Genomic DNA, 22584 nt, shown 5'->3' with positions numbered 1-22584 from the left:
CTTCTCTACATCAAGGGGCTAAGAAGACTCTCCCTTTCTCCCAACCCAAGTGGAGATCAGGATTGAGATCAGGGCATCACAGTGTGGAATCACCAGCAGGAGTCAGGAGACCTGGTCCTGTTGCAAATTTTCGGGGTGACCCAGGCAGATACATCCACCTCTCTGAGTTCCGAGCCTCAGGGGTCGCTGGAGTTGAAGAGCCCCGCACTGCCTTGCCTTCCACTTAGGCTGAGGGGTGGGAAGTGAGGGCTCCTTGTCCCTACTCTCTTGTGCCACCTGAGCTGAAAAGCCTCACTTCAGGTTACCCTGTACCTGCTGCGTGGGTGCCCTCCACCTGCCTAATCACCCGCTCACCCACCCGCCTGCCAGCTGGCAGCAGCTTCTTACCATATGTCGCCGCCGCCTCTTGGGTTGGATGCCCTCCTGCATGTAGTGGGGCCACGGAAAGCCCTGGGGAGTGGAATACCCACTCTCATTAGACACCTCCTCAGAGTCTGAGTCCTCCTGCTGTGGCTGAGCGAACCGTTTCTCAGGGTAGATCTCCTTCAACCAGCCCTCAAAGAACACTTCCAGGCAGCGGCCTGCCTCTGCAACTTCGGAGTCGGGCTGAAGGGGGAGGAGAACAGTGATTATCTGGCCCTGATCCACCAGCCCATCCCTTCCAGGCCGCTCAAGAGCTGTACAAAGAGCACAAAGCCTGGCTGGGTCTCCTGGATGGCTCAAACTCTACATTTTCTCAGGACCCAGGATAATCCGTTTAGCATCATCAGCTCTCCAAGTAGAAGTGACCCTGACAGTTACCCACAGATAGCGAGTCACTAACAACCCCCATCTTCCTCCTGAGTTCATGCTGAGGCCCAAATGTGGGAGAGAGTTTATACACAGTCTCTACAGTAGGCCCCTGAAGGTCTGCTCCCAGGACCTCATGGCAGCCCAGGCCCAAACCAGACACCCCTATCCAGCCATGATAGTCCTGGGGGTCACTGGAAATAGAGGAGAGGGAAAACAGGGAAGACGTACGTAATTGAACTTAGCACAGTTCCAGAACATGAGGCGGACGTCTGATACCACCTCCTCCGGGGTGGTGTAGTGAGCTGGGTCCTTCTTTTGCAGCTTCCTCCGGATGATCGACAGGTCCATGGGCCTCTTAATAATCTGGTAGTAATGTCGGGCCTTGGGGGAGGAGAGGAGGGGAAGCAAATAGGAAGAGAGAAGTGGAGGAGAAAAGTGAAGGATAAGAAGGAAGAAGAGATAGAGAATGAGTTGGAGTAGAAGTAAAAGAACACAAGGAAGAGAAAGGCAGCAGGAAGCAACAGGTGGAGGGAAGAGAGAAAGGGAAACGAGGAGTGGTTTCCATGTCATGAAGGTCTGACGCAACAGCAGCTGTGGAGCGCTGTGGTGGCCAGGCCCCCAGGTCCCAAGATCATGCACAATTACCCCAACTTCCAGCGGCCACGCTCCGAGCCCACCCCGGGCCCCACCGCAATCCGCTCGAGGCCCAGGCCTTCTGCAGAACCAGCGAGGGCTTCCTTACCAGCGGGCTGACAGGTTCATGGAAGGGCAGGCTGAGGCTGTTGCAGCACAAGGACAGCACCAGCTTCTCACACTTCTGCAGAAACCAAAATGGGCAGCCGTGTCAGTCTGCTCTGGCCCCACCTCAGTAGGAATTAACCATGGTGATCCCGATGGCTTTGGCCCACAGGGTACGAGCCGCCAGCCATACCAGGGCACAGTTCAGACTCCCAGGCCAAAGGAAGACAGCTGGCAGAAGAAAAATAATAGTGAAACCCCAGGGGCCAATGTCCAGGCATAGCCCAAAAGAGAGGTACCAGAAAGGCTTCTCATCCCCTCAGAAAAGTCTCAGCCCCCATAGGCACAGGCAGGCTACCCCAGGTGGGAACCTTGTTCCCAGAGACCCCTCCCTACCTTCTGGTCATATATGCTCAGGCCAGGAGGGGCCCGCACTCCAGGCTGGCTGAAGCGGGCATTCTCACAATCGTACTCCATCTCGGGCTGGGTCAGGCTGCGGCACAAAGTACACACCCAGTCTCCCCTGCAGAGGCAAGTGAGGCCACGTGAGGCCTCAGCACGTGTCCACAGCCCCCTCCCTTGTCCCTCTACCCCGAAACAGGATTGGAGTGGGGGTGGCATGAGAAACTAAGTCCCCAGCCCTACAGAGAATGGCTTCTTAGCAATGGGCTTGAAAGAAACTCAGTTAACTCAGGATTAGTGAATCCAGAAAAACAGGAGTTAGCAAGGGGCTGGGAGAGATGTCAAGGGATATATCTGCACAAGAGGAAGCTGGGAACAGAGGAGGAAGCTGGGAACAGAGGAGGAAGGGAAGCATCTGCCTGTCTGTGTGCAGAAGGAGCACAGAGAGAGCCACTGAGTCACAGGCCTGCAGTTTATGCAGGCCAGAGACGGGAGGAAGTCCCCCAGAGAGAGCCCTGTGGGCTGGCCTGGAATAACCTCCCTTGGAAGATCACTGTGCCATCCAGGTCAGGGCCTGGGTTGCATGACTCACCCTGGGAAGCTGAGCAGGGCTGGCAAGTGGCAGGAAAGGTGGTACACTTTGGGGCAGCGGTCACAGCACAGCAGCTCCCCCCCGTTGAGGCAGACAGCACAGAAATCCTCATTCTCTATGGGCACTGGGGGCCCCTTCTTGGCTCCAGGGGTTCGAGGAATGAGCCTGTGTTCTTCAGGAGACGCACTCTCCACCTCTGGGGGCTGCTGCCCAGCCAGAGATGTGACAGTGACCTTTCTTCCCCCCAGATTTGGGGCCTGGATGGCATCAGGCAGGTGGTCCTGGCTGACCTTGGGGAAGAAGTGAGTCTGAGTGGTTAGAGCGAGGTACCACGTTGTTGAGGGAGGGAGAAGAAAGATAACAAGCCCTTGGCACCAACTTATTTCAGGACCCCAAACCAGCCAGCCCTAGGAACACCAGGACAGCTCAGTCCTAGGGTGCCCCTCACAGACCCCAGGCAGCATGGGACAAGGTGTGGCCGAGCAGCAGCCCCACTCTGAGACTTGGAACAAGGCTGGAGCTAGGATTCTGCCAGGAGCAGAGAGGAAAGAGAGGCTCCTGGACTGGGGCAAGTTTCAAGGAGAAAGCAGAGAAAAGCGGTACCTTAATGGACATGCTGGAGGACTCAGCACCACATTCGATGATCAGCAGGAAGCTCCCATCCTGATCATTCTTCTGTGGCTTCAGCTTGAACACTGGCATCTCGCCCGAGGAGGCAGCACAGATCTTGAGCCGCTCCAGGCGCACATAGGGAATCTTGGGCTCATTACTGAAGGGTCTAGGGCAAGAACCACATCCCTGGGTCTCGGATGGGCCACATTCCTCTGGCCCGACCGCTAAGTCAAGCTCATCCACAATCCCACAACTGAACTTCTCAGGAGCTCCTCAGTCCAACCCTCCACAGGCCCCTGTTCCAGCCCACCACCAGCTCTGCCTGGTCAGGTCCCATTGGCCCCTGGGAGTCCTCTGATCAAAGGGGGACCCCTGTAGAGGGGGAACTGCACCCAGAGTGCCTGCCTAACAGCACTGGAGTCAAGACATCCTCCCACAACCATCCCAGACACACAACCACACACCCACTCCAGGGTCTGAGGGCTGAAGAAGACAGAGGCAGGCAAGCTCCAGATTAAGTCATCAAGGAGGCTCACTTCCTGTGCCAGTCTCCCAGGACGTGAAGTTGGATGGTGGGAGAGGGATGTTGGGCCAAGGGTCTGTTACCTGATACTCTGGTTCCCTTTTGTGTTCAGCCCGAGGGCTCCTTGTTCAAAATTCTCATACTCTAAGACAAAAGACAAATTCATAATACATTTATGATAACACACCCTGTCACCCACACCTTCTACTCTTATCCGCTACTCATACTGCAGTCACACGCCTGTCATACCGTCGTTACTCACACTGTAATCACTCATCATGGTGACAATCCTACCCAGCTCCCTTCCTGAGGGGGGAAGAAGGCTACTTTCTTTTTCAAAGATAACACAGGTAACACTCAGAGGCTACCCAGGAGTGAGTGTTGGGTTAGGTGCTGAGGAGCCAGCATCTCACCTTCAAAATGAGCTCAGAAGTCACTCGTTCCCCATGTATATACTGGTGTAGCCTACTCTTAGGAGTCATTCTGTGCAGCCCCTTCCTTATCAGCCAAGTGCTGGGATTTCAGCACAGCCTGAGAATCCAGCTCACCTTCCAGGGGCAAGAGGCTCCCAGTAGCCCTCCCCAGAGAAGTGCAGTCGGCGCAGATGGGCAGGGGGCAGTGGGGAGAGAGGAGGACTCTAGCATGTACTGGGCACCCACTCAGCCCCAGGTGCTGACCGAGGCGCCTTCCATGGACAAGCAGGGTTCAAAATATTTAATTGCTTAAAATTCAGGGTTGCATTATTGTGCAGTTAGGAAGAGCCAATGTGAGGGGACAAGGAGAAAAATTTCTTCATCTATTAAATTTGTAGGTAACATTGATTGTTACAAACTACCCATGCCTCATACACTGAACTAAGAAGGCCCCCAGCACTCACTAGGCAGTTGCTATCTAACTTTCCAGCCAGCCCTCACCTTCCCTGGAAGGAAGGTGCCTTGGCCTAGCCCCATTTGAGAATGCGTGTGGGGAGCTGAGAAGACAATCAGAGTCAAGTCCAACCAGTCCAAATTCCCTTTTCTGTGAGACAAAAATCCACATCAAGGCCAGGTGCAAGGCAAATTCTTGTTACTGCAGAATAAGTCATCAAATGATTTCACTGTAGGTATTTTTCCCAGAAGCCTATAAAGTAGCTATGATTAGCTCCATTTACAGGGGAAAAAATAAGTCAGAAATGTTAGGTATCTTGCACACATTCAAACATAAAGAGAGAGCGGGTCAGCTAACCCAGAGTCAGACGTGTTCTTGTCCCTAAGATGTTTTGCCAAGCCCAGCCCTTCTGGGGTGGTGCTCTTCCTGTGTCCCCCTTCCTATAACCCAGATCCCCAAACTTCTGCCTGGGGAATTTTACAAGGAGGTTAATTCCTGGCCACAGAGAGGGAAACAGAACAGGCATCAAAAGGTCAGTTCTGGACAGAGAAGTGAGGTTAGCCTGAGAGAAACACACTGTTCCCTCAGTCTGATGGCTCTGCTGATCTCCGTTTCATCTGTGGTGCTGAGTCCACCTGCTCAAGCGTGTGGTCAGCATGAAGGACAGGCTGCTGAGTCTCACCTTTTGGGCTCCGGTACTGCTGCAGGGCCACAGATGTGTTGACCACTGGCACCAGTGCGGGTTTTTTAACAGAGAGGTTAATTGGCTCCTCCAGGTCTGAGGGGATAGATAAGTCCTTGGAAGCATCCAGAGCAGCGGCTGTAGGGCCTTGTCCCAGAGAGTCAGTGAAGCGGGTAGAATCCTCACTTTCCATCTTTCAAAAGTGAAAGGCCAACAAGAATCAAAGAAATCAGACATTTTCCGTGTCGGTGGTCACAGAGCTGTTAAGCTAAGGCCAGAATGAGGCCTCAGGGGCCACCCTTTTGCACAGAGTTAAGCAGAGGACATTAAATGGCATTTCCCCAAGACCTACCTTACACAAGGCATTCCCCAGGGAGGGGTCAGTTCCATCCCCAGGGCACAGGCCCCCTGCAGTTCGGCCAGAACCAGGACTGCAGCCGGACCCAGTCTCCGGCTGCACGTCAGAAGCTGGAAGCATGCTTTGCAGAGGACAGGTTGCCAGGCTTGGCACAGTGTGGGTGGGACCAGACATCAGGTTGGGTCCAGCCTGAGAGTGATCACTTGCCAGGCTTGCGATGGCTGGGGAGGGATCACTCATTAGGCTGGGCATGGACTGGGGTGGGCCACGCACAAGGCTGGGCATGGCCGGCAGGTGACTGGCTGTCAGGCTGGGCACAGCCTGGTTTTGACCACTCGCTAGGCTGGACATGGTTGGTGGGGGGCCACTCAGCAGGCTTGGTACCACTTGGGGCATCACTTGGGGTGGGGCAGCTGTCAGGCTGCTTGTGCTCTGCATCTGTGGCTCAAGGGTCCTCGCCAGCCTGGTAGATGACAGCTCCATCTCCAATGTGTTGGAAAAGCCCATGATGCTCAGAGAAGTGGAGTGCTACAGGAGCAAAGACAGGGGAGAGTCCGGCTGTTAGCTAGGAATGGTGGGAGGGAAAGGAGGGAGGCAGCCCGTAAGAGTCCCATGCTCAGATTTCACTCTGCCTCAGAGTTTAGTAGCTTCAGGGAACTCAAGACAGACCATGAAGTCCTGTTCCCATTCCCCTACACCATGGAGGTTGCTGGGCTATGACCCAGAGAGGTGAGCACAGCTGAGGACACTAGTGTGCACGCGTGTGTGTGTGTGTGTGAGACACAGACTGACAGAGAGAGGGAGACAGCCTACCACTTGACCTGAGGGTGGTACAAACTTACACACACACATTATCAGCCACATCCCTCACCCTCCTCTAGTACCTAAGCAAAGAGTCAGACTGTAGGAATACCTTCCCACATTACATGTCCCCCTGACTAAGCCACCAGTGGCCTCCCCTCCCTTCTGGGAGTCCTACAGGATACTTTCTGCTACGTAAGAATGGGAGGAACTTCAGAAGGCTCAACCCTGATCTGCTGCAGACATTCTCTGAGATAATGCCAAGGCTTGGGGAGCCCCTGTCAGTCCTGGGGAATGTCAACCCCACAGCCTTCTCACAGGCTTGTTCAGATCAACTCCAGCACCACCAGCGTTAGACTGAAGACTCTGACCAAGAGATGTGAAGGTCTTTTCTAGCCCTACTACACCTGCCAAAGCCATTCTAAACCAGAGGCAGAGAACATCAGAGCAGCTAAATCTTAATATAGACAACTTGGACAATTAATGGATGCAGCAATAATATCCCAACCCCCATAATTCTTTGCTCAGTTCTAACCACTTGGTGACCTAGGCAGAAGAAAGACATACAGATTACTATACTGAACCCATTGCATTTTTTCAGGTTGGAGAAACAGAGGGCAAGTGGTGGGAAGACTGGTAAAAAGTGCAACCTTCAGTAATTTCTGTTTAATATCCAAGCCTTTTTTAAGACAAAAGACATAACCATTTGACACCTTTTGAAAATAAAAGGGGAAACAAGGAGCAAATATCTCAAAGCTTCCAAGTCAGTATCTTAAACCTATCATTCTTTTCCCCCTGAGTCAGACATTCAGATTTCCATAGGAAAAGAAATACTTCAAATACCCTCTCAAGTCTCCATATTATATTAGTAAAGCTAATCGACAAAGACTGTCCTCACCTCAGTGAATGTCACCCTAATCACCCAGTTCTTTGAGTCGGCTCCTAGGAGGGAGGCATCAGTGGGCACCCCTCCGCCCTCACCCAAGCTAACACCAAACCTCAACTCCACCACTTGAACACCTCTCAGCTCTTCCCACTCTTCCTCTCTCTGCTGCTGGTGCCTGAGCCCGGGTTACACTTCATATTTTCCCAGACTACAATAGTAGCCTCTGCAGTGGAGAAATACTTTGACAGCACATATCTGACCACATCAGCGCTCTGCATAAAACCATACTGCTCCCCACTGTGAAAATCCCTAACAAAGCTCCCAAGGCCTTGATGCTCTGGTCTCTGTCCATCTCTGCAGCCAGAGTTCATATAGTGGCCCTCTCCTCAGTCTTTGAGCTCCAGTCGCTCAGACAATTTTTTTAGGTCCAGAATCATGACATCCTTTCCCTTACCCACTTCAGACAGACTGCTTCCTCTGGAACATTCTCCTAGCCCTGCCCCTGTTCCACTTGCCTTCTGAATTCAGCTCACCTGTGAATTTTCACTCCCCTCTTTTACATTCTCATAACTCCTGTACTTCAGTCTCATAGAACAATCTGTGATACCGTTTGGTTAATACATATGTCCCCTACCAAACTGTAAACTCCATTAGAGTATGTGTGTGTGCAGTCACTCAGTTGTGTCTGACTCTGTGACCCCATGGACTGTAGCCCTCCAGGCTCCTCTGACCATGGAATTCTCCAGGCAAGAATACTGGAGTGGGTTGCCATTTCCTCCTCCAGGGAATCTTCCTGACCCAGGGATGGAACCCTCAACTCTTGTGTCTCCTGCATTGGCAGGCAGGTGGATTCTTTACCAACTACACCACCTGGGAAGCCCCACCCCATTAGAGTATGGATTTTTTTCTGATTTGCTTGTGCAGTGTTTTCCTAGACCCAAGAGCAGTGCCTGGCTGAACAAATGAATTAATGAGCTATTCACAATTTTTTTAAAACAATAATGCATGACTGTTTATTCTACAAATTGCATGCCCAATGAATAGAAGCTTAGTTCTACTAACAACTAAGTCTACGAGTTTCTCTGAAACAATGCCCATTTTTATGTAGCTAAAATTTATTGAGAATTTATTATATACACTGCAATTTGCTAAGTGTTTTACATATATTTCCTCATTTAATTCTCACAGCAAACGTTAAAGGGTTGTGAAGTTTAAAAGAAATAATCCATGTGAACATTTAGAGCAATGTCTGGCAGTGGGTACTCAACAAACCCTAGCTGCTGCTGTTGCTATTACTGTTAATGTTATTATTGTTGTGGCCCTAATTTTATAATTGAGAAAAATGAAGCTCAGAGAGGCATCTGAGGTTTTTTATGTAATTGAAAACATAATTTTATAAATCTCAATTTCTATTTGTGTTCACATATAGAAATACAATTGCTGTTTATATATTGAACTTGTACCCAGCTATCTTACTAAAGTCACATTGAGATCTTCTGTGCATACAAATCATGTTGCCTATGACTAGTGAGTTTTATTTTCTCCTTTTGCTTACATTTGTTTCTCTTGCCTTACTCCACTAGTTAAGACCTCCAGTATGCAGCTGAATAGAAGTAGTGACAGTAGCCATCTTACATTCCTAATCTCAGGGGGATCCTTTCACTATTCACCAGTATGATATTTGTCATAGGATTCTTATGGCTTTAGAATCCAGCTCTCTGGCACTGAAGCCAGGCTCCTTTCTGGCCTGCCTGCCTCTGCCCTTCTCTCTGCTCACCCTCTTCCCTGATCTCTCCCACACTCTGTTCTTCCATCTCTTCATCTTTCCATCACCTGCCCTTTGTCTCTCTTGATTTTCTTTTCTCTTTTCTTCTCCTTCAACCTTTTTCCTTATTACTTGTTTAACTGCTTTAGTAAAGCTTATAATTCCTATTCTTAACTTTCAGTTTTAAAAGCAGATGAGCTAAATACCTTTCGTTTCTCTACAGAAAAGTTTACTTTTAATATGTTTCTTCATAGTTCAATGGTCTTCAATAAAAAGGCTTCAATTCGCTGTACAGTCTAAGTCCCAAGATCAGAAAGGTGAGGAGGAGGAGGGATGGGGGGAATGCTCAAACGAAATGGGATAAACTAGGCATAGAGCCCAGCGTAAGGGACTGAGGCCAGAGGCCAAGGGCTATCTCAAACATACCCGGGCCTGCATCCCTTGTGTCCCCTTGTTGTCCTGGTTATGCACTCATACAGCTCTCTGATATTCTGTATTTTCTTATCTTTGGATAAGAATATCCAACGATCATTGTATTTCCTTTTATACACGATTGTCTAATCCTTTGAGCTGGATACTTTGACTGTCTCCCTATTTGACATATATATTTAATGCAGTCGTCTCATCTACCAATGACACAGATAACTTAGTGAAATCCTTGGGGCCAAGCCTCAAGAGCACCAAAATCCATCTGGAACCATTCCAGGTCCCAGATGGTCAGGGGCTGTATGCCCTTAAGATATACACGAGATTGAATTCCCAAAGACAAAACCTTCCAGATTAGTAGAGATCACATTTGTAGGATTCAGTTCCCCTTATTACATATCACGAAATGTGAGTTAATATAATGATAAAGGAGAGAGAGCATGCAGCTTGAGCCATGGAAGAATTGTGGAAACTCTGTTGTGGTTTATTTTGAGCTGGGCCTGCTGGACTTGCTCCCACAACACCTAGCAGACAGCATGAGGTTAGTAACTTGTCCTGATACTGAAAACTACACTGATCTCTTTCCTGTTCATATCTATAACCAATCTCAAGAAGGCCAAGGCTATCAGGAGTGGTGTGAAGCTCTGGTAACAGTAACAAGGACCTGGGGAACGTATATGGGGAAATTCTAAGAAGAGACTCAGAAAAAGTGCTCTGTGGAAGTTGGCCTCAATCCTGTTCTATAGGCTATGCAAATACAGTGGCAGTTCTGGAACCTATTATCTTGTATGTTGCTTATGTTTGATACTTCATTTGGCTCTCTGGAGTGAATAACTACAAAATATTAACACAGAAGGTCCTTATGTCATGTACGGAAAGAAAGAGAGGAGTTGAGATCCTCTATCCCACTCTGCTACAAGGTGAGTAGGGACAAGGGGAGGGCCAACTTTCAGGGCCAGGAAAGCAGGCTGAGTCGCCGGGGCCTGCAAGGAAGGAAGGAAAGGTCTTCTCAGGAACGTGCTACAACTGGAGAAGGGCTTGTGAGTATGGCCAAGCTGACCGACATTTGGTGTCTCACACACAGGAGAAGCTTATATGTCAGGGGAGAAGGTGCTATCTGCCTTCTCTAGCACCTGGGATTGTTCAGAGGTCAAATGAGAGAAGGTGAAAGTGTATGGCCAGCTGGAACGTCTGTGCAGGGCAATCACTGACACCTCCCAGATTAACTGACACCTTGAATTCATCTTCACATATAAAACCTCAGGCTTCATCAGTGAGCATATGTATTTTGAGGTTTGCAAGTAAAAATAAGCTATTTTCTAGTTCAAGGAGAAAAGTCAAAAATGCAAAAAAAAAACCAAGAAACCTCTAGGAATCAGCTCAGGTCACCTGACATATGAAGGGCGCTCTCTCTTACCTCCATGACCTAGTATCTCCTTACTTGCCCCTAATTTGGTCTCCTCCCAAATTATATGTCCCCTTCCCTTTGCTTTCCTTGTCTCTTAATCTCTTTATCTCTGCTTGCCACCTGCCTGACCGGTGGCCTATCTAAGTTGTCTGAAATTTCAACCTCTGCTCCCGGTCACCTTTGCAGTCCTTCACCCGTCAAATCCTGTTCATCTGTGCTCTGTCACCTGCTGCCTTTCCTCTCCCCTTTCTCACCACCCAGATCTTTTTCTGGAGTTCAGTTTTTTTTTCTTTCTTTCTTTCTTTTTTTTTTTTTTTTTTTTTTGCTGAATTCAATTTCTTTTTCTGAAGACCTGGAGTGCCTACATTGCCATTCTAATGATTGCCACAAGATGCTGTCAAAATTCAGGGAAGACATTGTTCTTTCATTTTAACAGGAAGGGAAATTGAGACACAGAGTGAGTACCCAAATTTTCCAAGCTCAATAAAGAATCCAAGACTGGGCCTAGCCTCAGAAACCTGCTGGCTGGTCTTGATTTTGTGCCACTAGGTAGAAAGCTAGTGCTCTAGTACGACGTGATTGAGAAGTCAATAAGCAGACACCTGGTGCACATACCCTGAGTTTAATATAAATTTCAAGTTTGTACAGCAAGATAATATTGCTGGGGATAAAGTAGCACAGATAGAGTGGTGTTTCACAGAAATCAATTTTCCAGATATCTGAAACATACCTCTTTCAATAACAAAATGCAATTGACTTTAAAATATTATTTTGAAGGATAGTACTTCTAAAATGCTTTGCACACTACCCTGTCTTACTAAACAGAGTACCTGAGGCCGAATGAGACCATTTCTTAGTGATGTAAAAGAATTCTGATGAACCTCTATTGCTGGGGTATTCTGTAGTTTATCGGTGCTTTAGGGAACTTCTAAGAATGTAGTAGGGTTTAGCTAGTCCTTTCCGTGAATGACATCACATCATGGCACTTTTCCAGGTGAAGTTTCTTGTCTTCTCTCCTGTTGTTAGTGGCCATTATAGAAGTCCTAATTCCCTGCTTCTACTCTGCTTACTGCTATATATAGAAAAACTAAAAATTTCCAAAGAAAACCATATAACTAAGCTTGCTAGATCAAGTTGACTAAATTGGGCTTATAGTCTCATACAGAGTATAATGTGTGAGGTTTGTGACAACTATTCTTGCTGCTGTTTTGAAGCTTTGCTTGCTTACTTCTGGTTTCAGGTTTTGATCCTAGGAGTTAAATTTGTCAAAGACTGACCACCACGTACAGGTACAGTAGGAGAAGAGACCAATGACTTGTGAGTTGTCTTTTGGAAACACATTGAAGGCCTTCACCTTGGCTGAAGGAAATAGTTAAGGAGACAAGGATGCATGTAAATAGATTTGTGAACTAAATCTTTGGAATATTTGAGTGTTTCAACAGCTTCAGATTAAGTAGACTGCTTTAACAGCGGTAGATCTTGACACAACTGAATCAGATAGCTGAGTGGGGAACTAACTTTTCCTGCCAGTGGTTTCACAAGTTGATTTTTAATAGGAAAGTTGCTCTTGCTGATAGTAAGTGTCCTGCCAGCTCAATGAAAAATTCTTTTATGAAGTAAGGTTGTTGCTACAGATGTAACTATGTTGATATCCGCTAACCAATGGGAGTCAAATGGGAAAACAATTACGGATGGTGAAGAGAGAAGAACTGAAGAGTACCCAGTGCCCTGATGATCCAAGAAGATGGAAAAAAACAAACAAACAAACAAAACAAAGAGGATCAGGGTCTGAGGCTGAAGGAAGAGCAAAGGAAAAAGCGGAGTCCAGTGAATCAGAAGTGAAGGCTAGAATGAGTGGAACCTTTAAAACCCAAATTTTGGAGATGTGGAAGAACTAGGCCAGAGGTATTTTTCTTGGGCTGGGTTAAGGAAATTTAAAGGTCTAGGAGCAGGAGCCTATTTTCTCGTGAACCAGGAGACCTAGACAAAGATCTTAGGTTTGGTCTGTGAATGAAATCGGGACAGAAGGAAGGAGATAGGCTTCCTAAAGAGTATAAAATTCAGGGAGCCAGACCTGGGGAGTGTTTGGCTCGATTCCTATGTGGGACAGCGTGCACATCTCTATACAGTTCTGCCCTGTTAACGGGTCACAGCCTGGGCCATAAGAAAGCCTTATCAGGCCCTGGAAGCATTCTGAGCAAAAGCTGTCAGTGCCAGGCTGCAAGGAAAAGACAGTTGCTTTTGGAAAAGACATGGATGAGAACCCATGACCTGGTCTATAGCCATGTATTTGGAGACTGTGAAGGCAGGGTGCCTACTTTTTCCTCACTTATGTCAAGGTTTAGAATATGCATTTAAGCAAATTATTTTCCATCTCTGGGCTTGAACTTCCTCCTCTACAGGTGAATGTAAATCTCACTGAGTTTTAAGAATCAAGTCAAGAGCCCAGGCATCAAAATGCTTCGATAAAGGCGTCAATGCTATTCATCAGGTTGATGATCCTCCACTCTTCTGCACCACTCTTAATCCCAACCACAGGAATGTCAAATACTTCTGCATCATTTGCTGACAATATATCCCAGACTCCACTGAAGCCGTAAGCAGTAACTTGGTGGCCTCAAAGTCCTCTGAAGATCTGGGGCCCCGCTATGAGCAGAAGAGAGGTCCCTCTTGCAGGTGAACTGGGGTTCAGCTAGAGCTCTCTGTGATACCTACAGCCTTGATTCCATGAGGGCTGACAAAAGGAGTGTGTGTCTTTTTCAGCAGTCGACTAGTTCAGAAGTATGAAATGAAGCCACTGAAATGTCTTCCAGTTTCCCTTGGTATTTAAAGGGTTCTGTTGTAAAGTTGTCTTTCTTCATCACCTTTTTTCAAAGTGGCTGAACCAAGATTAGAAATCTTAGACAACAGCAGCTGACAGACAAATGTCCAAGTTCATACAAAAACATTCTGCTGGCGGCACGGAAGGTGGTGGGATAAAATGCTCCAGAGACTGCAGAACCCATTCTAGAACTTTCACATCTCATGTGCAGCAGCAATCTGTTTTCACCATCAGCTCATTTAGGACCATCTCCTAGGTACGTGTGCACAGCTGCTCGGCTGTAACAAAAGTCCTCCTTGTAGTGACACGAAGCGGCTCCGAGCAGGAGTGGGTCTCTGTGGAACACACAGAGCTGTGCCCGCTGCCACCATTTCCTCTCGTCTGTGCACTCAGATGGACTTCTGACTTCCCCTGGCGCTTGCCAGCCAGTACAGACCGAGAAGTGGGCTGGGGGCTAAGTGCTGTTACCAAATAAAGATTAGTCAAGACCCAACTAGGATGGGTCCTAAGACTTCTCCCCAGCAAGGCCTCAGGCTACTTCAGGGAGTATGAAGATAGGAAAATCCAGCAGTGAGTACTACTCCCACTGCAGTGCACAGAGAGGCAATTTAACCTAGTCATTGAACCCAGGGCTGAGGCAGGAACTGTGCTCTGGGCCTAACCTTGCCAATAGTTGGCTGTTTAACTTTTAGGCGGTCACTTAATCTCTCTGTGTCTCAGTTTCCACATCTTTCAAAGGGGAATAAGAAAGTGGCTTCCTCATAGTATTGCTAGGATAAACAAAGAGATAAAATAGAAAAATACATATAAAAATCTATGGAAAAAAAAGTATAAAATGCTATACAAAGTATTATAAATCAATGATAAGATGCTTAGAATGTTGTTGGGTAAACTTGACCTTCATATCCCACACCGTGCCCAGTCCCAGATTCAAGACAATGAATTCCCTCAAAAAGAAAGCCCCTTTCCTTATTTCAGGAGCTTTGTGTATAACCAGTACCTCGCTCAGTCAAGTAGACCCAAAGGTTCCTCTGGACCAGGTTCCCCTGGATGGCAACCTTGAGGATCCTTTTTCTGGGAGTACAAGCCTTAAAGAAGCCTATGAAATGTCTGAAAAAAGTCAGGTCACGTGGCCCCTCCACACCTCTGCATAAGTCCATGGTAACAGCCAGAGGCAGCTCCAGATGAAAAGTTAGATATCCTAGGATCTTCATTAACCCCACTGCCACCCTGCAGCCATGCAGGAGCAAAGCAGCCCCTCCCTTTGCGGCTCCGAGCACCCTGCAGGCCACCCACCCAGGTAGCACAGGCTATGCTTGCATGTGGCTTGCCTCCTTTCCTCTCTACTGGGTGGAGGAGCAGAACTGAGACCCATCAAATAAGCAGAAGTATATTCAGTGTGGCTCCCACTACCATTTGGGCACTGGTAATCCCCATGCTCCCTACTGCCCTCTAGTGTTAGCTATTCAAAACCACCAATTCAAAACTTGACTTTTTCCTCCCCTCCAATGTACTTTTCTTCCCATGCTCCCATCTCAGATGAATGGCAACTCAGTGGACCAAGACACACCCTGGATGTCCTTTCCCCCACTTCCCACTGCCAATCAGACTCCAAGTCCAAAAATCTCCTAGGATCTGATCTCTTGAGGTCCTTGCTGCCTCTTCTTTCCCATCATTACCTGATTTCATTCATCTTCTCCTATTTCTCCTCTGTACTAGTTTGGTCTCCCTTACTGTAACTAAAGTGATCTCTCTATACTTTAATTCAAGCCATGTTAGTAATCCTCCTTGCTAGTAATCCTTCATTCACACCTCGCAACCCCCAAGACTGAATCCCAAATTCAGACCATAATTCACAAAGCTTTCTAACTACTCTGGTTTCAAGCACTCCCATTATCTAGTTCATCTCATGTTCCTACCAAGTCAAATTATCTGAAACCCCCTAAGTAGCCCAGGCTTTCTCTCACTTCTGGACCTTCCTACTAGCCATTCCCTCTATTTATTCTGGCCTTCCCCCTCCATCTCTCCTTCACCAGCCTAATTTTTCAAACAAATCTCAACTTAAAACCATGTTCTCTAGGAAGTCATCTCCAAGAGTTCAATGCCCTTATATACACCCCACTGACTATCACAGCACTTTATCATACTTCATGGTTGCTGCTTGTTTAACTCTCTCCCACTAGACTATACAGTACAAAGTGAGACTACTTATTCATCACTGTGTTCCTGACACCTATAAAAATAGGAGGCACACAGTAGGAGGTTAACATATTTTTTTGATCACTGAGTGAATAAATAAATGGGTGGATAGATGGATGGTTGAACAGATAGGTATCTACCTCAGGTGTAAGAATGTAAACTGCTAAGAGCCGCACAGGTCCAATTTATAACATCTTTTGGGCCTCTAAGCCATTTTCAAAAGGATAGGGCAGGCTAGGCACAAACTAAAAGGCCTTTAGCACCAGACTTCAAGGGATTTCTAAGGTAACACTGCAATTTTGCCATCTCTTACTTTTCAAAATTCTCTTCTCAGGGATCACTGAGGTAGACTGATCTATGGCAATGGTGCTGCTGGGAGAAACGTGATGAGGGGTAGTGGGTACAAAGAACCACTAGTGAAACTGGGACTGTAGACCCAAGGGATGCTGCAGGGCTGAGAGTGCAGGCCAGAGGGTGCAGGATAGCTGGCAGAGCTCCCGGTACAGGGCTGAGAGGAAGTACCGGGAGGGTGGAGGGGACGAGACCAGAGAAGGGACAGGATACGGGGAACAGGCCAAGGGACACATGGAGGGCTGGTGGGAAGGCACAGCACTGAGGTTCCAGCTAGGAGGATGACCGGGGTAGAGATGAAAGACAGGAGTAAGAGCAGGTCAACCAGGAGCTGTAGGATTCTGGGTTATTGCCATGAACCGTCCACCAAGCAGACAGGGGGACAGACAGGAAGAGCTTCGTTAGCTTATCTTCAAAACATCCCAGTGTCCTCAGACACTCAGCCACCTCTGCAGGTCAGCCCTGCAGACCACTCACCCACAGAATTCCATTAATTCGAATTCTAAAGCCAGCCAACTCTGGATTATGGGACCACATAAAACACTTTCCCCACTGTCATTCATTGCAGAAAGGAAAAAGCTCAGGCTGTGAGTCTCATTTTACATAAAACCTTAGCCCCTTTTATCTATTAGCTGTAGGCCCCTGGATCTGAGTTTCCTTAGCTATAAAATGGGGATGCCCACCTCACAGAACTATTGGGATGGTTAAGTGAAGTCACCCTGTGGAGCACCAAGCACAGTTCTAGGTACACAGTCAGTGTTCAACAAACTGGCTTTCCTTCCCTTTCCCCTTCCTCTGGAAATGAAGCCCAGCTGCTCCCAATTTAAGTGCAGGGGAGTGCCAATGGGGTGGAGGAGGACCTTGCTCACTCACTAGGACAGAAGGCATGAGTCAGGGCTGTGTAACATCCAGGGACGGGACAGGGACACTCCTCCCCCCGCCCAGACATCCTCAGCCAGGTCCCCAGGGTCTTGACTGGCAGTGGGTCCCCTATGATCAGGGAAAGCAGGCTCCAATTGTACCTTTCTCACCACATTCGGAGAGGAGTGCTGGATGGCGCTGTCCAGTGGGGGGACACTGTGAGGGGTTTCCTCCCCAGATGCCTGGGGCAAGTTAGCAGCAGTATTCTTGTCAAGAGGGAGAGTCGGCTTTGGGCCTTCAGGTGCTGGGGGCTCATCTGCAGCCTGGAGGAGAAAATAAGAACTTGGGTGGGTGCTGAAATGGCAACCCACTCCAGTATTCTTGCCTGGAAAATTCCATGCACAGAGGAGCCTGGCGGGCTACAGTCCACAGGGTCACAAGAGTCGGACACAACTGAGTGACTTTCATTTCCCGCAAAGAGTAGCCGCGGTGGTAAAGGCTGAGGCCCACCTGCGCTGCCCACTACTGCCATCACCACCTACACGCTGTGGATGGCCTGAAATCTTTTCAGGAAGATACTCTTATCTAAGCTGTTCCTAATATGACATCTTAGAATAGAACTCAAACCAAGAATCATGAGCTAACTTTGTCATAGTTACCTAAGCAATCACAACAGTTTTGACTTACATTTATAGAGCTGTGGTCCTCTATAAACCCTAGACCCTTCTCTGCCATCGTAAGAGTTATTCTATATAAGGAACTGAGCCTCAGAGGCAGACATTTAAAGCATGATCTGAAGTCAGTGCTTAGGGACTTCCCTGGTGGTCCAGCGGTTAAGAAACTGCCCTTCCATTGCAAGAGACATGGGTTCCATTCCTGGTTGGGGAACTAAGATCCTACATGCTATGCAGCACAGCCAAATAAATAAATATAAAATTGAAGTTGTCAGTGCAGAAGCATAAATGTTAAGCCTTATATTTTTTAATAAAGTAAAAGTCTATAGAGCTGCTTTGAAGGTATAAATGTGGTTACATATATTTCACTGTGAAAAAAGTGAAAGGAGAGGAGGAAGGGTCTGGAACAGGAAGCTGTTGGAAACCACGAAAAGCAAGAATTAAGAATGAAGATGTGGAGTGCTGCAAAGATCCCAGAGGTACGAACTGCACCTCTCCAATTGGCTTTTAGCTGAGAAAAGAGAAGAGCAGCCTTAGTCATCCTCCTAGGGAGAGAACAAGGCCTCCTCCGTGGCAATTCAGAGTCAGCTGGCATGGATCCAAGTCTTGGCACTCCCTGCTGTCACTTCAGTCGTGTCCGACTCTGTGTGACCCCATAGACGGCAGCCCACCAGGCTCCCACTCGATGTTTTATGAGCATACATGTGCCCTTCGGTCGTGTCCAACTCTTTGTGACTCTATGAACCACAGACTGCCAGGCTCCTCTGTCCATGTGATTCTCCAGGCAAGAACACTGGAGTGATGTCATGCCCTCCTCCAGGGAATCTTCCCAACTCGGATCGAACCCGTGGCATTGGCAGGAGGGCTCTTTACCACTAGTGCCACCTGGGAAGCCCCCAATGTTGTATGATCTCTAGGCAAATGATATGCTTAAGCTCTCCCCTTCCCCCAGCTGGAATTCATAAGTTACAGTAAAGGAAGTGAGGTTACAAAGGTAAGAGACAGCCTCCCTTCTGCCCTGCACTGACTGGAGTCCAGCACAGCTCAGGAGGTTCCATTAACAGACATGGTCCCTAGTGTCACCCAGGAGGACAGGACTAAGCCAGGCCACTCGGGACAGGATTGAGCCTGGATCTGTGTTGGGGCTAAGTACTGTGCTCTCTGGAGTGGAGCCTTCCTGAGATGGAAGGCGAAGTCCAGGACAGTCTTGAATTGGGAGAGCTGAGTTCAAGGCCACCTTAAGAAGAAGAAACTGTTCCTGTGCCACACTGTGAGGGGTAGGCTGTGTCCCTGACGCTCTCCTAGGGAGAATCTAGGGAGGTGGTACCACCCTGACCTCACCTGCACAGTGTCCTCTTGGCTCTGGGACTGGACGGGCGCCGGTTGCCTCACAATGTAATTGATCTGCCCCACGATGGTTTGCTGTAGATGCTGAGGCGATTTGGTCTGACTCAGCTGCAGGCTGGGCTGTTGAGCCTGAAGGAGAAGCTCCAGGTCCTTCTGCATTTCCTCCAGCTCAAACTTGTGGTGCATTATGTCCATGTTCTGGGAACAGGCGGGCCCCGGGGGGCTCTCGTGCTGACTAGAGGCCAGATGCTGAGATGGTGGGAGAGGCGGGGGTGGCTGCTGTTGGGGTGGAGGGGGTGGAGGGGGTGGAAGTGGCAGCTGCTGCTGTGGCGGTGGCTGAAAGTGGCTGAGCTTCAGCTTCTGGTGGTGGCCAAACTGCACCTGGATGGAGGGTGTCTGCAGGGTGGGCGGGGCATGGGCTCCTTGCTGAACATCCTGTGGGGGAACGATGCACACGGGCTGTGAAGTCAGCTGCTGCCCCAGCCGCTGGGGTGTGCTCTCCGGCTCCGCAGGGGGCTGGGTTTCCAGCCAGGGCTGAAGCAGCTTTGGCGGGTGAGGATTGCAGGGCAGTTCCTTCTCCCTGGGCAGCAGCGTGGAGCACTGCAGGGAGCCCAGCTGTTGGGGTACCATCTCGGAGGGCTGCCTAAAGCTGTGCACCGGGTGTATGCTAGGTGGGGGGACCTGGCCTTTGAGGGAGGGTGAGACTGGGGAGCAGTGGGAGCAGCACACGGAGGAGGAACAGATTGCTGGAGACTGGAACTTGTGCGAGGGATGGCTGAGAGTCTCTTGCTGAGCCACTGGGGACTGGTGGCTTTGGTAAAAAGATGATGGTCCCTGTAAGCCTCCATAAGCAGGAGTATCTGCCCGGGACAGCTGTCCACCCTCAGTAGTTATACAGCCTAAAAATTCAGAATAGAGAGTGTTTCCAAAGGTGATCTGCAGTTGTTCCCCCTACTCCTGCTACCTCCCTCTTCCAGGGCCAAAGGATATCATTCAACAACCTTGTACCAGAGGCAGAGATTAAGAAATTCAATCCCTAACCCCCAAAACTCAGTCTAGAATGATATCAGCAATAGAAACTATACAGACCTGTGCTGGGGGCCTGGAACATTTGAGGAATCAGCTCAGCTTTTACCAGAGGCTCAGTCCTGACTCTGTTTGTATCCCACTAGGGAAACCTGGGCTCCCTCACAGAGTACCCAAGAAAGACTCAGACCAAAACTATCAACACTGAGGGGAGAAGAGGGAGTGTACTAAAAAGTAGCAAAGGAGATTCATCCCCAGGACAAATGGGAAAGTCCCAAAATACAGTTCTGGAGAACTAGATGTTGGGCAAGCAGGGTGGAGGAGAGTGGGGAAGCTCCATCCCCAGGTCAGTGCCAAGAGTCAGTGCTGATGTCTGAGGACCCTAAGGCCCTCATGCATGAGAAGATGATGCTATTGCTGTTTTAGTCTAATGGCTTCTTCAGCTCCTCTGAGGCTTATGTAGGGGAAAACCAAGTGTCCTGAGGGCAGGTGGTCACCTTTGGTCACTTAGTGGCCAATGTGGGGCAGGTGCTCATCAAAGGTCTGTGAAATTGTATCAAAAGGGAAAGGGAAGCAGAAAATAAACCTAAATATCATTTATTATTCTGTCAAGTTCAAAACACTTTCAATGAGATTATCAGTCCAGATAAAGGCAGCAGTTGGCCATTAGTTTAACAAACCTACCATTAGGTTGTCAACATAGGCACAACTTCAAATTGTCTACATTCTGCCTAAATATTGAACGCCAGCAAGTTATTGCAGCAGGGAAGAAAAATGTGCAAGGTCATGAATTATCTTCTTACATCTCAACTCTAAAAGATGTATGTGACATTGCCTGTCTGTCTCCTCTCTCTGTGTTGCTGAAATATCTGTTTGTGCCCACACACATGTATACCCTTGTACTCGGAGACACAGGTCTGCCTGCACTGCCATAGAGCATTCTGGAGAGGAGGACCACTGTCTTGTCTCCTCCTCTAGCAGTGAAACCAACAGAACAGGGACGTTCATGTAAAATAGGAAACTCAGATTTCACCTGGTCCTCTTACAAAAGTCCTATATTGCCATTGCTGTTTAAGCTGTTAGCTCTCCCCACCCCCGCCCCAACCCTACCATCATCATCTCTAGGAAAAGGTTTGCTGAATGACTCCATGACCGCTGGCAGTCTCAGGGAGCGCTTTCTCATGGGCATATGCTGATCTACCCAGTGAGTTGAGCAGATGGTCTAAGTGTGTTCTTAGCAATCATGCAAAGGCCCATAGAGTAGGCCCTGGGCTCACCTAGGGAAGCCAGCTGCTTGGTCCAGAAGTTAGGCTCCCAAGTGAATCTGATACTCCAAGGGGAGCCAGGGTCTGTGTTGCAATTTGTCTCCAGCAATCGCTGCATCTGAAACACAATCTGACAACAGCAATGACCAAAGGTCATTTCTTTGGGCATCTTGTGCCAGAGTGAGAACTCCCTCACCCTCACTCAGTGGACAGGCTGAAGGGCCCAGAGTCATGGCTATTTAGCCTGTGCTCCTCCCCAGTGTGCTCCCGCATTTCCTTGCACCTTAGTAGCTTCACATTCCTCCCCCTCCCTCTGTCCCTACTGATCCCCTTCCTCTTATTGAGGCTTTTGGAAAGCCTACATTCTTATCTCTTCCAGGCCTCAGATGATTTTAATTCTTCCTCAGGATATCATCTGACAGCACCCTCTCAAGAGTGCTCCCTTCATTCTACCATAATCTCAACTGAAAAGTCCATGGGGGCAGACACTCTCTGAGTTCCCCAGAGCTGTCCTTCCACCCACTTGTAAAACTCCCTTCCATCCTAGTCAACTGCCCTCTTCTTCCCTCATCCTTTTCATCTATCTCTTATTACTAAAACTCTCCTATTTATCTAGGACTTTGGCAAGTATCCAACTACCCTGCTAACATTTAATTAACCAATGTCCTAATCAATGTTTTAGCCTCTTACTTCCTTGAGCTCTTTAATGCAAACCACCTTCACTTCTCTTTTCAGTTCAGTCACCAGACCTAGACCATTTTCACCATCTAGAACCATTCTACCTATAAGACCTTAAACTCCAACAACCTACTCCCTGATCACAATAGCTCTTGCTCTTCCTGAGCATGCTCTTCCACCTCATTGATCAAGCCCTGCTCCCTCGGCCCAGCTGGCCATCCTAGTTTTCCATTGCTTTAAGTAACCACATCACTAGTGCCCTAATTCCCTTCCCATCAGTGCCTGCCCTTGCATCAACCCAGCCACCCAAAAGCTATGTTACATGGGGTCGCCTCACTGATCATTATGCTCAGGGCCCCCTCTCAGTCCTTCTTCTGGTCTTTTCCTTTCTTGTCAGTTTCCTCTTCCGTGGTCCTTGAAAGTGAAAGTGAAGTTGCTCAGTCATGTCCGACTCTTTGTAACCCCATGGACTGTAGCCTACCAGGTTCCACCGTCCATGGGATTTTCCAG

The 22584-nt window shown here is 48.5% G+C and overlaps 1 protein-coding gene across 6 annotated transcripts in view; it reads right to left on the bottom strand.

Moving 5' to 3' along the window:
• Positions 1-22584, bottom strand: part of TRIM66 (tripartite motif containing 66) — a 64037-nt gene that overhangs the window by 5596 nt on the left and 35857 nt on the right. For all 6 annotated transcript variants that reach the window (XM_061440866.1, XM_061440867.1, XM_061440865.1 and 3 more), the window contains 12 exons: positions 21409-21526; positions 19100-20004; positions 17246-17407; positions 5561-6094; positions 5209-5401; positions 3743-3803; positions 3128-3302; positions 2525-2814; positions 1927-2053; positions 1535-1609; positions 1021-1173; positions 388-606 (listed from right to left, as the gene is read on the bottom strand). In XM_061440866.1, coding sequence (XP_061296850.1) covers positions 388-606; positions 1021-1173; positions 1535-1609; positions 1927-2053; positions 2525-2814; positions 3128-3302; positions 3743-3803; positions 5209-5401; positions 5561-6094; positions 17246-17407; positions 19100-20004; positions 21409-21526 — 3012 coding nt within the window. The remainder of the gene's footprint in view (positions 1-387; positions 607-1020; positions 1174-1534; positions 1610-1926; positions 2054-2524; positions 2815-3127; positions 3303-3742; positions 3804-5208; positions 5402-5560; positions 6095-17245; positions 17408-19099; positions 20005-21408; positions 21527-22584) is intronic.

Source organism: Bos javanicus, chromosome 15 (assembly GCF_032452875.1).
Source record: "Bos javanicus breed banteng chromosome 15, ARS-OSU_banteng_1.0, whole genome shotgun sequence".
Lineage (NCBI taxonomy): Eukaryota > Metazoa > Chordata > Mammalia > Artiodactyla > Bovidae > Bos > Bos javanicus.
The sequence above is the reverse complement of the archived record's forward strand: the minus strand, read 5'-3'. Positions and strand labels throughout refer to the sequence as shown.